The sequence below is a fragment of the Myxocyprinus asiaticus genome, chromosome 23 (genome assembly GCF_019703515.2).
Source record: "Myxocyprinus asiaticus isolate MX2 ecotype Aquarium Trade chromosome 23, UBuf_Myxa_2, whole genome shotgun sequence".
In the NCBI taxonomy this organism is placed as follows: Eukaryota; Metazoa; Chordata; class Actinopteri; order Cypriniformes; family Catostomidae; genus Myxocyprinus; species Myxocyprinus asiaticus.
This window is the reverse complement of record NC_059366.1, coordinates 13559105-13572219: the sequence shown is the minus strand read 5'-3', so window position 1 is coordinate 13572219 and position 13115 is coordinate 13559105. Positions and strand designations below refer to the sequence as shown.

At 38.2% G+C, this 13115-nt stretch overlaps 1 protein-coding gene across 2 annotated transcripts in view; it reads left to right on the top strand.

The window, feature by feature from the left end:
• LOC127413491 (Golgi-specific brefeldin A-resistance guanine nucleotide exchange factor 1-like) overlaps nt 1–13115 on the top strand; it is a 121175-nt gene that overhangs the window by 104671 nt on the left and 3389 nt on the right. For both annotated transcript variants that reach the window (XM_051650671.1, XM_051650672.1), the window contains 12 exons: nt 84–181; nt 314–467; nt 1333–1558; nt 1673–1821; nt 5183–5432; nt 6470–6672; nt 8357–8507; nt 8652–8782; nt 8894–8995; nt 9117–9230; nt 10065–10242; nt 10357–10527. In XM_051650671.1, coding sequence (XP_051506631.1) covers nt 84–181; nt 314–467; nt 1333–1558; nt 1673–1821; nt 5183–5432; nt 6470–6672; nt 8357–8507; nt 8652–8782; nt 8894–8995; nt 9117–9230; nt 10065–10242; nt 10357–10527 — 1927 coding nt within the window. The remainder of the gene's footprint in view (nt 1–83; nt 182–313; nt 468–1332; nt 1559–1672; nt 1822–5182; nt 5433–6469; nt 6673–8356; nt 8508–8651; nt 8783–8893; nt 8996–9116; nt 9231–10064; nt 10243–10356; nt 10528–13115) is intronic.

The window sequence follows — 13115 nt, the reverse complement described above, 5'->3', positions numbered from 1 at the left end:
ATGTATATAGTGAAGAAATCATTTTCTTTTGGTGTCTGTCTTACTTTGAGGTTTGTTCGTTATGTAATGTTGAACATTTCTAGGCTCTCATCTCGGTGACCCCTGATGAGGAAACAATGTATGATGAAGAAGATGCTGCTTTTTGTCTGGAGATGCTGCTACGTATTATTCTTGAAAACAGGTACTGCATGCATGCCTTGTAAACAGGCCCCTATTGTAGTACTGTGTGAAACTTTGCATTGCCATTATAATAAAGTAAGACCAGGATGTGGTGTCTTGTAGGTTTTATAGAGAAATGTCTGTGTGTTTACAGGGACAGAGTATCATGTGTATGGCAAACAGTACGGGATCACCTGTATCAGTTATGCGTACATGCTACTGAAAGCTGCTTCCTGGTGGAGAGAGCCGTGGTGGGATTGCTTAGACTTGCTATACGTTTACTGCGCAGAGAGGACGTTGGCTCGCAGGTACAAACATGGACATGCACAAACTCACACTTTCTGTTGTTTTGCTGGATGTGTTGCAACCCGATTAAAAGGCCGTAACAAAAAGGAGAAGACAAACAGAAATTGCAAATTACAGGTATTTTATTGAATACCATGGTTGGGGAGTAGCAAACTCAAAATTGCAACTAACTAGAATGAACATTAAAAGGAGGAATTATGAAAATGTCCCGGCCACTGTTTTACATTTGATGGCAGTTGATAGTGACTCACTTTAAAGCTTTAACACACAAATTGCAAATAAATCAGTTTATTTACTGTGATCAGTTTAAAGCCTCCGTGGTGAAGAAAAATATAATTTTCTTCCAAAAACATTAAAATATCATGGTGTTTCTTTGCTTTTGAACACTAGTATGTATTTTAACCTGGATTCTGGCATGTAAAAAAAATCCCTAGAAGCTGGTATGGCATTAAAACGAACAAACAAACACTTTAAAGCTTAAAAACAGGGACTAAAAACAAAACAAAAAAATCATTTCAGTTCATTGTGAGCAGAAACAGTATTTTTTCGTTCCGGTTCGAGTGTTCCACAGCCTCTAGTAACCGGTTAGAACAAAATAAAAGAACAAAAAAACAGTGCAGCAAAAACAGCACAAGCTCTCGGGAATGAGAAATATGGCTCGAGCAATTAAACCAGATTGAATGGCGCCCAGAGAGAAATGAGACCCAATGCATGTCGGACACTGATACACCTGCTCGCTTGTATTCCCAATTTACCAATCAGACCGCACCACAAACATACAAGCACACACACAGGAGAAAAACCATAAGCAGGAACCATCACAGCTGCATTAGACCCTTATTGCATTTTCTCCCTCTCTCTTCGCAGGTTCTCCTCTCTCTTCGTTTGCTGTTGATGATGAAACCTCACGTTCTGTCCAAAGTCAGCAGAGAGGTGGCTTACGGCTTGCACGAGTTGCTTAAAACTAACGCTGCCAACATTCACTGCAGTGACGACTGGTACACGCTCTTTTCCCTTCTGGAGTGTATCGGGGCCGGGGTCAAACCTCCAGCTGCCCTGCAGGTCACAAACACCAACCTTGACAATGACACCGGTGATTCATTAATTCTTGCATGTTTCCAGCCATAGTATCTGAAATACAGTCGACTATGATGTAGTGCCGATTTTCAGATGTGTATTAATCCAGTGGCTTATTCTTTCATTTCAGGTGCTCAGTCAGATAGTGAACTGAGTTCATATCATCAGAGTGAAGTTGGTCTTAACCGGGGCTACACGTCTGACTCTGAGGTTTACACAGAGCACGGGAAATCCAGAATACCCCGTTCAGCTACAGATGTCAATGTGGGCTGGCTAGTCGTGAGTATTTCCCTGCAAAATCCTTTAATGGACCATGTCATACATACAGTATTTCTACTTTACTAGTTATCAAAGACAGATCGAGGTCCAGATATGTGTCTGTTACATCTCTCTGAGTAAGTGTGTATTGTTGGGGGGTGGCCCAGTGTTTAATGAATGCTTTTAGGTTCAATACAAGTTAAGCTCATCTTTGACATTCTTTTGATTTACAGTACCACAAGTTAGCTTCCAGTTTATCACTTGAAGAGATTGTAAAAGCAAACAAAAATGATGTATAGTAATGCATTTACGATGGAATACTATGGGGTAAGGCATTCCACTAGAATAAATGTTAAAGTATACACTATTTCAAAAGTATTGTGCCATAGTATACAATCGTTCAACTCGTCATGACTGTGTAAAGTCAGTAAACCCTCGTTCAAAAAATGAAGTCATTACCCGTACTTAATTGAATTGTAGAAAGTTTTTTACAAGTAACTGAACGATTTTCATTCGGATTAAGTCATGGATTAGGTCAAATTAATGTACTATAGTAGTTTTTACTCAACTTCATTAGGTTTGTCAAACAAATTTACTAATGTTTTTTTATTTTTTATTTATTAATTTTCTTATGTTGGTCCAACTTAATTTCTTTTGTTAGCCACTAGTATATGCCAGGTGAACAAGTGTAAGGACAGTTAAACTGTTACATTGTCAATTTACCAGCAACTGCTTACAGCGCTAAGCAGCACTAAAATCACATACCACTTGAAAGTGAAGGTCCATCCTCAACTTAAACACAAGCACCATTCTTCACCTCAAAACTCCAGCATAACAGACAATCTTTTTAAATACCAATATAACCGAATATTAAACATTAAGAAATCTCTTCCTATTCTCATCATGCTCAAAAATGCATAACCTCCTGAGACCCGAGCATGACTGCTGTGTGCATTTTCTATTTCCCTTTTTGATTTGTAACTAGTAGCACCCAATAAACAAGCAAAAAATAAATAAATAAATTCTAGAGCAAATAGTTTTCCTAAAAATTGATGTCCACATATGTGGACAGCGGGACTAAGTTGTGAAATTTTAAATATTACCAAGTTATAGAAAGTCTGATTTTTTTTTTTTTGTCATCAAATATTTTATTATGTGTCCAGGAGTGTTGGTTATTCAAGTTTTTGAGACTGTATAGACATTACAGCTGATTTTCTATAAAGCTGAATTAAGAATTCTGATACAAGTAATGGCCAGCATCATCCAATCACTGCCAACCATGTTAAAATAAAATTTTGTATTATACAATTCCGAATCTGTGTACTGATTATCATGGTCCCATGTCTGCCAAACATGTTGAGTGGTCCAAACATTATCTGCAGCCTGAAACTGAAATTTTGGTTGGATTTTAGGAGTGAATACACTTAGCTGCATAGAAAGCTATAGTATGATCCCTGTTAAGTGAATGACTTAACCCTACAGTGTGCTGTCTGTCTGCACTGGTCTCAGAACAGTTTGAAATGCACCTTATTTTCATCCTAACTCCATATAAATCTCTGAAAGCAAAATATTTCAGCTTTTGGATGAACCCATTGATTCTCAATGTGATAAGGCACAGTGAATATAGGAATGCATTTACTAATGTTATTGAATAGAACCGTATTGTACACTGATAACAAAATAAGATATAACAAAATGTGTATTAAAATGAAGAGAACTGACCCACAGATGTGTTAATGTTGAACGTTATTCAAAATGTTTTTTCAACTTTTGAGGGAATAAGGTCCCATTTTCTTTCTTGGTCTACCTGACCTTGGCTTGGTATCAAGAGGTTCCCGAATTTTCCACTTCTTAATAAGTGATTGAACAGTACTGACTGGCATTTTCAAGGATTTTGATATATTTTTATATCCTTTTCCATCTTTATAAAGTTCCATTACCTTGTTACGCAGGTCTTTTGACAGTTCTTTTCTGCTCCCCATGGCTCAGTATCTAGCCTGCTCAGTGCATCCACGTGAGAGCTAACAAACTCACTGACTATTTATACACAGGCACTAATTGCAATTTTAAAAGCCAAAGGTGTGGGAAATTAACCTTTAATTGCCATTTAAACCTGTGTGTGTCACCTTGTGTGTCTGTAACAAGGCCAAACATTCAAGGGAATGTAAACTTTTGATCAGGGCCATTTGGGTGATTTCTGTTATCATTAAGATTTAAAAAGGAGCCAAACAAATATGTGATAATAAATGGCTTCATACGATCACTATCCTTAAATAAAAAACCGTTTTTTTGCATGATCAGTCATATTTTCAAAATCAATGCCAAAATTTCACAATTTCTGCCAGGGTATGCAAACTTTTGAGCGCAACTGTATGTGGACTTCATGTTTATCAGCACGCTGGTGCACAGAAAATTAATGGATTTTTTTAAAGCAGCATATCAAACGAAACTAGAGATGCTACTCTTTACAACCAAACAGGTTGTTAAAACTTAGAGGTTTCTTACCAGTGGCACTTTTGTTGGCGCTGTGCCCATAGAAGCGCCTCACGGAAATCGACGTCATGCTGTTGTGCCATGTGACTTGGTGTGCCAGAAGTTTAACCCTTAAATGACAGCGTAGAGTGTTGTGAACAGTATTCAGTTGGTTTAAATTAATTCAAGTTATAGCCAAAATACAAAGTCCACACGTGGATGCGGGGTCACGTGAGGATAAAATAACCCTATCTTGTTTCCCTATCTAGGCCCATGCAAACCATGCTGGGAAATGGAAATCCCCTGTCCAGTTTCATCAATGCTACATTAACACCACAAAAAATATTTGTTGTCCCAACTCAAATAGATTAAGTAAAGTTCCATATACAATACAATTTAAATGGATAGAACGCAATGAAATCAAGTTGTGACAAAATGTTCAAGAACTGGGTTGCTTTAGTTTATTTTAATTAAGTAAATTGAATTAGCAGCAAAAACCCTGTATTTTTTTCATGAAGCTTGCAATGACATCAGAAAAGGACACTTTTAAATATCTGTCTAAAAGTCTATCCACCTAGAACGGGACAATTTAGACAACTTAAACACGTATTTTTGTAAGTGCTTTAACAAAAATACATGCTGCACATTTCTGCTTTTAAACCCTCCGGAACACATTGCCCCATAGACTTCCATCGTAAGTGCATGACTGTAAGCAAAAGTTTTTGTTTGAGTCAAAATTTTGTTGATCTGTAGTAATGAACAGCAAGTCACACATGCTTTCCATAGAGATTGATTTTCTTTGAAACCGGAACATTTCTTTTGAAGGATCTAGGTTGCTCCAGGTGTTGTCCCTGCCATAAGTGTACTGTGCATTGTTTTGGATAAATAACTGCTAATTGATTTTCCACAGGTGGGTAAAGATGACTTGGAATGCACTAAGGCAACAGTGGCACCAGCTCTAAAGCCCCTGTCCCATCCTCTCATTAACCAGTACAGTCTGACTGTGGGCCAGGACATGGGGCTGCATGACACCAAGTCCCTCATCAAGTGTGTGGATTCGCTTTCCTTCATCGTACGCGACGCCGCCCATGTCACTCCAGAAAACTTTGAGCTTTGTGTTGAAGCCATACGAGTGTTCATGGAGGCAAGCCTTAATGGAGGTACGTATTTCTTATAAAACAATTAAGCTATATCACCCTTGCAGCTGTGCATGACTGGGAGAGTGTAATTGCTTTCAGATAACAGTACAATAAACAAGAAGTGAATATTGAGCAACTTATATTTTAGACATATTATGGCCAGTTGTTTTGTCTATATTTCCTCCTCTAATAAATTAGTTCCAAACAAAGCCAAAAGCAGGATCAACTTGCTTATGCTCCAGTTTACATGCTGCTTCACTTACGAAATATTCAACATTTCCATGAGACAACACAATGATTAGAAGTAACATTTAATTCCTAATGGATTTCATTCCAAACAAACTTTCAGTAGTTTAAGAAGCTTGACTCCTTGTGGGATTATAGTGTCTGCTTGCCTTCCATCACTCTTTAATTGGATGTGTCAGTGCCTGCAAGCTCTTTAGTGCTGTGTCTTGAGTTGTGCTCCACTGGTAAGTCATTTACCCCCAGGGGCAATTCAACTGTGTGCCTACTCCATTTATACTTCTCCCTCCCTCAGTCCATCTATCCGGGGTGGTCTGTTATCTACAGTAGGCTTAGTCGAGACTCTTTCAGCACTTTATATCTCTACTCTTTCATTCAGCAGGGCCTTTTTATGAGTTAAAGGCCTCTGTTTACTTGAGTAGATAAGTGCTGTCATCAGGGGCTTATATGCTCACTTTGTGGGTTACTGATCAAAGCTTCGAGTTTTTAATGTCTAATGGAGACATTCTGATATTTGCTTTAGTCTCCATTCACAGGAAACAGAAAACAATATTTTTTGGATGCAGTCCCAGAATTGGCCAACATACGTCTCATCACAGACAGGTTCTTCCAACAGAGAAAATGAAAGGGTGTGAAGATGAGCTCGGAAGAATATTTACACCTGTGATTCACTCTCGTAGCATTGTTTGCTAACATTATCAAATGTCGCTGGCTTTTACAGTACTGTGCTTGACAGACATGGGAATGGAGCAGCATGAGCTTTATTTGATTTCCCTTGTTAGTCGCTGTGTTGATTGGTTTCACACCCTCTGCAGGATATCGCACCCACGAGACGAAAAAGAGTCACAAATATGACTCCAAATCCAGCCGCTTCCGAAAGAAGCCACGAGAGAAGGAAAGCGCATCACGGCGATCCAAAACGTCCAGTCAGCGGCCCACCCGTTCCCATAGCGACGATGAGGAAGACGAGGGCGTGCCGGCCAGTTACCACACGGTGTCTTTTCAGGTTAGTCTGGACGTAAGTACAATAGCTTTTTCCCCTAATACCTCTATCTGTCCATCATGTTTGCTGAGCTGTTGCTGGGGGATGGGCATACTAAATTTGTTTTTATTTTGTTTAGTTTTTTCCAATTGTTTTACATTTAAAACTCTGTAGGAGTAAAACAAATATTTGTGCTTTGCTTGAGATTTATTGCATTTATTACCTATATGATTTACTGTAGGGATCTCACTATCAGAATTTCAGAAGGCGAATAGTGATTTTGGTTTTGATACCACAGCAAAATCACTCCGTGAATTTAAAAAGATAAATAATAACAAGTTAAATGTCATGGAGAGTATTTTTCAATTAAGTAAACATAGCTTCAGTCTTTCAAGTAAATATTAATAAACAGTCAGAAATATAATATAAAGTACAAAGAAACAAATTGCAGAAGAACAAATAATAATAATAGTAGAAGCTGGAGCAATAGTACAAAGAGTGCCTAAAGTTTTTCAGGTATCTAAGTAACGATTCAATAATTGAAAATAAACATGTAACAACACTCGGGGACAGTTCTGAATTGAGTTGGTACCACCGATACAGTAGAAAGTTTTTGTATTAACTCTGTACTAAAGTGCAGGTACTTTTGATATCTCTATGATTGTAAAATCAGACTAAAGCATTGTTTATTTTTGAGTTTGTCAACCATTCAAGAATGTTCTTCCAAAATAAGCCAATGAACCATATTTACAATCTTCACTGATTACGGACCCCACCCCCCGCCCCACCCCCCACACAATAATAATAGTAATGGGGTTCAGGATGGGCAAGGAGGAGGCGGGAACCAGCAGAACAGTCAACATAACTTTAATGACATAAATCAACTTAAACAAACGTAAACACACAGACACACACGCAGCGGCCACATATGTCTCTCTCTCTCTCGAACAGCTTTCTTTATCCCCCAACCAGCTGAATAGGACAACTCAGCGCCAGGTATGCATCCTCACGGCCCGGCCATGCCCTCCTCCTCGTCACAATAATAAAATACTGTTATAGTAAAGTAAATTATGCAATTTTAAAGTGCAAATGTACGTACACATTAGGTAAACTGTATTGTACTGAATTTAATTAATGCTGGTTTTACTTATGAAAACTATCATTTTGTCTGGACAGGTTTGAGATTTATTACTGTATTGCTGGATTTTGTTTTTCATTACCCTAATTTAGAATAAAAAATTGTCATCAAAATAATGTCTTAATGCAAAAAAAAAATTAATAAAAAAAAATCTTTTTAATGGTTCTAAAAATAGGCTTGATTTTCTTTATGCAAAATGTATTTATTTATTAATAATTTTCATTTTCATTTTGCTGTAAAATATGACCTACACATTTCTCAAGTTTCACCCAGTGGTTCATGCTTTCTCCATCTTTGTAACTTGAATAGTGCACATAAAAACTATATTATGTCATCTGAGCAGCATATCAAATGTATAGCATGACATTTTTTTTTATTTGATTTTTTTTTTTTTTTTTTTGGTCTTTTGTTGTGTTCACTCCACCTGTTAACAAGTTATCTCTCACTTATGGTTGCGTAACAGTCATTTCTATTGTGCCCATGAATACAGTGAAACTGAGTCTGTTAGTAAAGTAAATATTAATTTAATATACCATTAACTATTATGTCCTGATTATTAAAACATCCTGTCTGCACATTCAGTTGTTAGACTTGATGCATACACTGCACACAAGAGCAGCCGGCATCTACCGCTCTTGGGCAGAGGAACAGCGCCATCTAGAGTGTGGTGTCAGAAAGATCGAGGCGAACTCTCAAACACTGTGGTCCAGCTGCTGGTGTCCTCTGCTTCAAGGTCAGATCAAAAGCATTTAAAGCATATTGTCAATGAAACACTAATGGATGCATGAACGTAATAAACAATGGATGATATGACCCCTATATTTAGAGTGAGCTGGACTGCCAGATACTCTGTATAATGTGTGTTTTTGTCATGTAGGTATGGCTTGGTTGTGCTGTGACGCTCGGAGACAAGTCCGCATGCAGGCTCTCACCTACCTACAGAGGGCGCTACTCGTACACGACCTTCAAACACTGGGCGCTGTGGAGTGGGAGTCCTGCTTCAACAAGGTAAACTAGTTATGCTGATAAGACTATATTTTATGAGTTAACACGTGCATTCAAGAGGGTTAATAAATAGAGCTGAAAAGTAATGGTGATAGTCTCTTTTTTTTTTCTCAGGTCCTGTTTCCTCTGCTGACGAAGCTGCTAGACAACATCAGTCCAGCTGATGTGAGTGGCATGGAGGAGACCAGGATGAGAGCCTGCACTCTACTTTCTAAGGTCTGGCTTATGACGTATTCACTCATTAATCCTAGTAGCCTGCACTTTAATGAATAGGAAAGTCATTATTTTAATTTGATTTTGATGAGTGTGTTTTTGTGCATATAAATGTCCTCCTCAGGTGTTCCTGCAGCATCTCTCTCCACTGCTCTCTCTGCCCACTTTTGCTGCTCTCTGGCTCACCATTCTGGACTTCATGGATAAGTACATGCATGCTGGCTCCAGCGACCTGCTGGTGAGAACCTCTCAAATGTCCATAAGAGTTAATAACTGATGTTGATATTTCAAGGTTTAAAGTAGTAATTCACCCAAAGTTTTAAATTCTGTAGTTATTTAATCACTCATGTTGTTTCAAACCTGAATAATGTTATTTTTCCTGTGGAACAAAAAAGAAGCATTTTTGAAAAATCTTCACGCAGCTCTTTTCTATTTTGTGTGGTGACTTCGGCTTTCAAGCTCCAAAAAGCATGAACAGTTAGTGTAGTCGATATGACTTGTGTTCCAAATCTTTTGAAGAAATGCAATAGCTTTGTGTGAGGAACAGACCAAAATTTAAGTTGTTACTCACTGAAAATCTTCCCCTCTGTTGCTCTCAATTTCATTCTCCTTTCCAAATATTTTAACTGGTGTGTCACGTTTGTGCACCATTTTGGAATCTGAACACAAAAGAGATTTCCGATGTTCGGTGGAGGGAAAGATTATCAGTGAATACCGACATACATTAAAAAAAAAAAGTCTGTTCCTCACACAAAGCTATTATATGGCTTCAGAAGACTTGTGAGTATAGCACACAAGTTATATGAACTACTTTATGAACAGTCACTATGAACTGTCCTTAAATGGAATAGAGCTGCATAAAGTTTCTTCAAAATTCTCCTTTTGTTTTCCACTGAAAAAAAATAATAGCATCTGGGTTTGAAACAACATGAGTGTGAGTAAATGACAGAATTTTCATTTTGGGTTGAAATATTCTTTTAAAGCCAAAGAAATTGTAAAAACTTGTAAAAGTTATGAAAACAATAAATAAAATAACACTTATAAATCTGTTGTGTGTGTATTTGGTGCGCAGCTGGAGGCAGTCCCAGAGTCTCTGAAAAACATGCTGCTGGTGATGGACACAGCAGGGATCTTTCACAGTGCAGACTCTCGTACAGGCTACTCAGACTTGTGGGAAATCACCTGGGAGAGAATTGACTGTTTCCTGCCCCGACTCAAAGAGGAGCTCTTCAAACAGGCTGTCATTCCAGGTACACTCCACGCAAACATTCTTTCCCATACTGAACAGACAAATATTTACTATTCAGATTTAATAAATGTATTTGTTAACTGGGGATAATTGGGGTCTTCTGATTCTTGTACAGAACCTGTCTGTAATGTTCCTGTGGAGCCCGTCCCACCCCCTGTCACTGTTACACCAGCCTCTCCACCTGTGCCAGTCCCCTCACCAGTGCCAGCTGCCCCTGCAGAGCCAAACATCCCCAGCAGACCTGCATCACCTCAGGATATGCCCACTCATAGTGCCAGCGGTGATCGTAAGCATTATTTAGAGACATACACTTAATGCTGTGACTGTGAACTGTAATGTGGTGGCTAATTGATCATAAATTTTTAATGGATAACTAGGACTCTGGGGTATAACAGTATGTACCATGTGGTGATAGAAATGTGTCATCAAGGTCAAGGTCAATTTATTTATATAGCATATTTAAGAACAACTAGTGTATATTGCTGTACATATGCAAATAAAACAATAACAGAATACAGAGGAATAAAAGACTAACAAGAAAAAACAACACAAAAACAACAAAAAATTACCCATAAAATCCACAATATACATTCATGTGAATGCCAAGGAATACAGATACGTCTTCAGGCGTGATTTAAAAACAGGAAGGGAAGGGGCAGACCTAACGTCCAGAGGTATACTATTCCATAGTCTAGGGCCAGCAACAGAAAAAGCACGATCCCCTTTAAACTTTAGGCGAGAGCAAGGTATTTGCAGGAGAAATTTTTCCGAGGATCTAAGGGTTCTAGAGGATTGTTGATAACTCAGACGTTCTGACAGATAAGAAGTGGCCACACCATTTAAAGCTTTAAAAACAAATAACAAGATATTAAAATGGATCCTATATTGCACCGGTAACCAGTGGAGAGATGCTAAAACCGGTGAAATGTTTTCCCTCTTCCTAGCACCAGTAAGCAACCTTGCAGCTGCGTTTTGAACCAACTGCAAGCGATACAGAGATGAGAGATTTAGACCCATATACAATGCATTGGAATAGTCCAGTCTAGATGAGATGAAGGCATGGATAACTATCTCCAGATCCTTAAATGAGAGCAGAAGTTTTAATTTGGCTATTTGCCTTAGTTGAAAAAAGCTACTCCTCACCACAGCATTTATCTGTTTTCTAAAATTTAGCTCTGAGTCAAAAATCACACCTAGGATTTTTGCAAAAGGATAAACATTTGAAGACAGAGTATCTAGGTTCCTAGTGATATCAGAGACAGCACCAGGGAGACCAAACACAACAACCTCAGTTTTTCTCTCATTTAATTGGTGAATGTTTTTTGCAGTCCAGAATTTAAGTATCGTCGGCATAGCAATGATACGAAATATTATATCTCCTCATGATAGAACTCAAAGGGAGCATATAGAGAGAAAATAGAATGGGTCCCAATAGGGACCCTTGGGGTACCCCACAAGTGAGCAATGCAGAGGAAGAGGAAGAATTTCCAGTTGTAACCCTCACAGTCCTATCTGAGAGGTATGATGTAAACCAATCTAAAGCAGTGCCCTTGATGCCAACCTCATACCTTAAACGTTTAAGAAGGATAGCGTGGTCAACTGAATCGAATACAGCACTGAGATCGAGTAACATTAGAACTGCAGATCTACCAGACACCTTGAGAAGTGCAGACTCTGTACTATGTTGCGATCTAAAACCTGATTTAAATTTATCTAGAATATTGTTACCTGAGACAAATAGGGAAAGCTGATTAAAAACAATTTTCTCCAAGATTTTTGATTTAAAAAAAAGGCAGTTTAAGATCGGTCATGATTCAATTAGGCTTCTTGAGAAGTGACCTGATCACTGCCTCCTTAAGGCATGATGGAACACAGCCACTGTTCAAAGAGCTATTTAAAATGGGCAGTACACTAGAGCCAATAGTATCCAGCACCTCTCTAAAGAGCCAGGTGGGAATAACATCAACAGAAGAGGTGGTTGGACTATCTGTTGGACTATATCCGTAAGCTCTGTGAGAGATATTGTTTCGAACCGATCAAACAGAGCAGAGCAGGTGACTGGTTCAGAGAGGTCAAGACTACCTTACCCATAAAAAAAATCTAAAAACGCTGTACAAGTCTCAGGTGTAGCGTCAAGGCCTGAATTAGTAGTAGGAGAGAAGATTTTAGTTATTGTATTAAACAGAACTTTGGGATTATGAGAATTATTTAATATTACTTTAGAAAGATATTTGTTTTATGCATCTTTTACAGAATGTTGTTAAGCGGTTAGAGCGTTTTTCACGAGTTAATAAGACACTCGCAGTTTGTCTTTTTTCCATTTACGCTCAGCTTTCCTACAATCCTGTCTGAGAGCTCGTGTATTACTATTCAACCAAGGTTCTGTCCTAAGTTTAGGTTTTGACATTTTAAAAAGAGCGACAGAGTCTAAGATGGAACCAGTAGAGATACTGCTATCAATGGCACAATTAAAAAAATCAGACAATAAGATGAAAACTAGTGTACTTTTTACAAACTTTTGCAGACAAATACTGCAGAGTTCCACTTCATTGATTATAATCGGAGTGATTCTGTTTTTATGTATCACACTGTGCTGCTCGTGTCTGGTGTGGACACGTTGCTTATGTTGCAACTTGCCGCATTAATATAGAATTCAACAGATTAGCGGTCGCTGTTTTTCTTTAATCGGCTGTTTCCAACAGCTTCTAATGTGGCTATAATGTATTACTATGTTACAGTAAGTCTCAAGTGTAACAATGCAAAGCAGCTGTTTTTGCACTGATATCAGACGTATTGATTTGTTATGAATAATTTTCACTACATGTTAACCACAGTGTTAATACACTATTAGCAATACAAAAAAAAAAAAAAAAG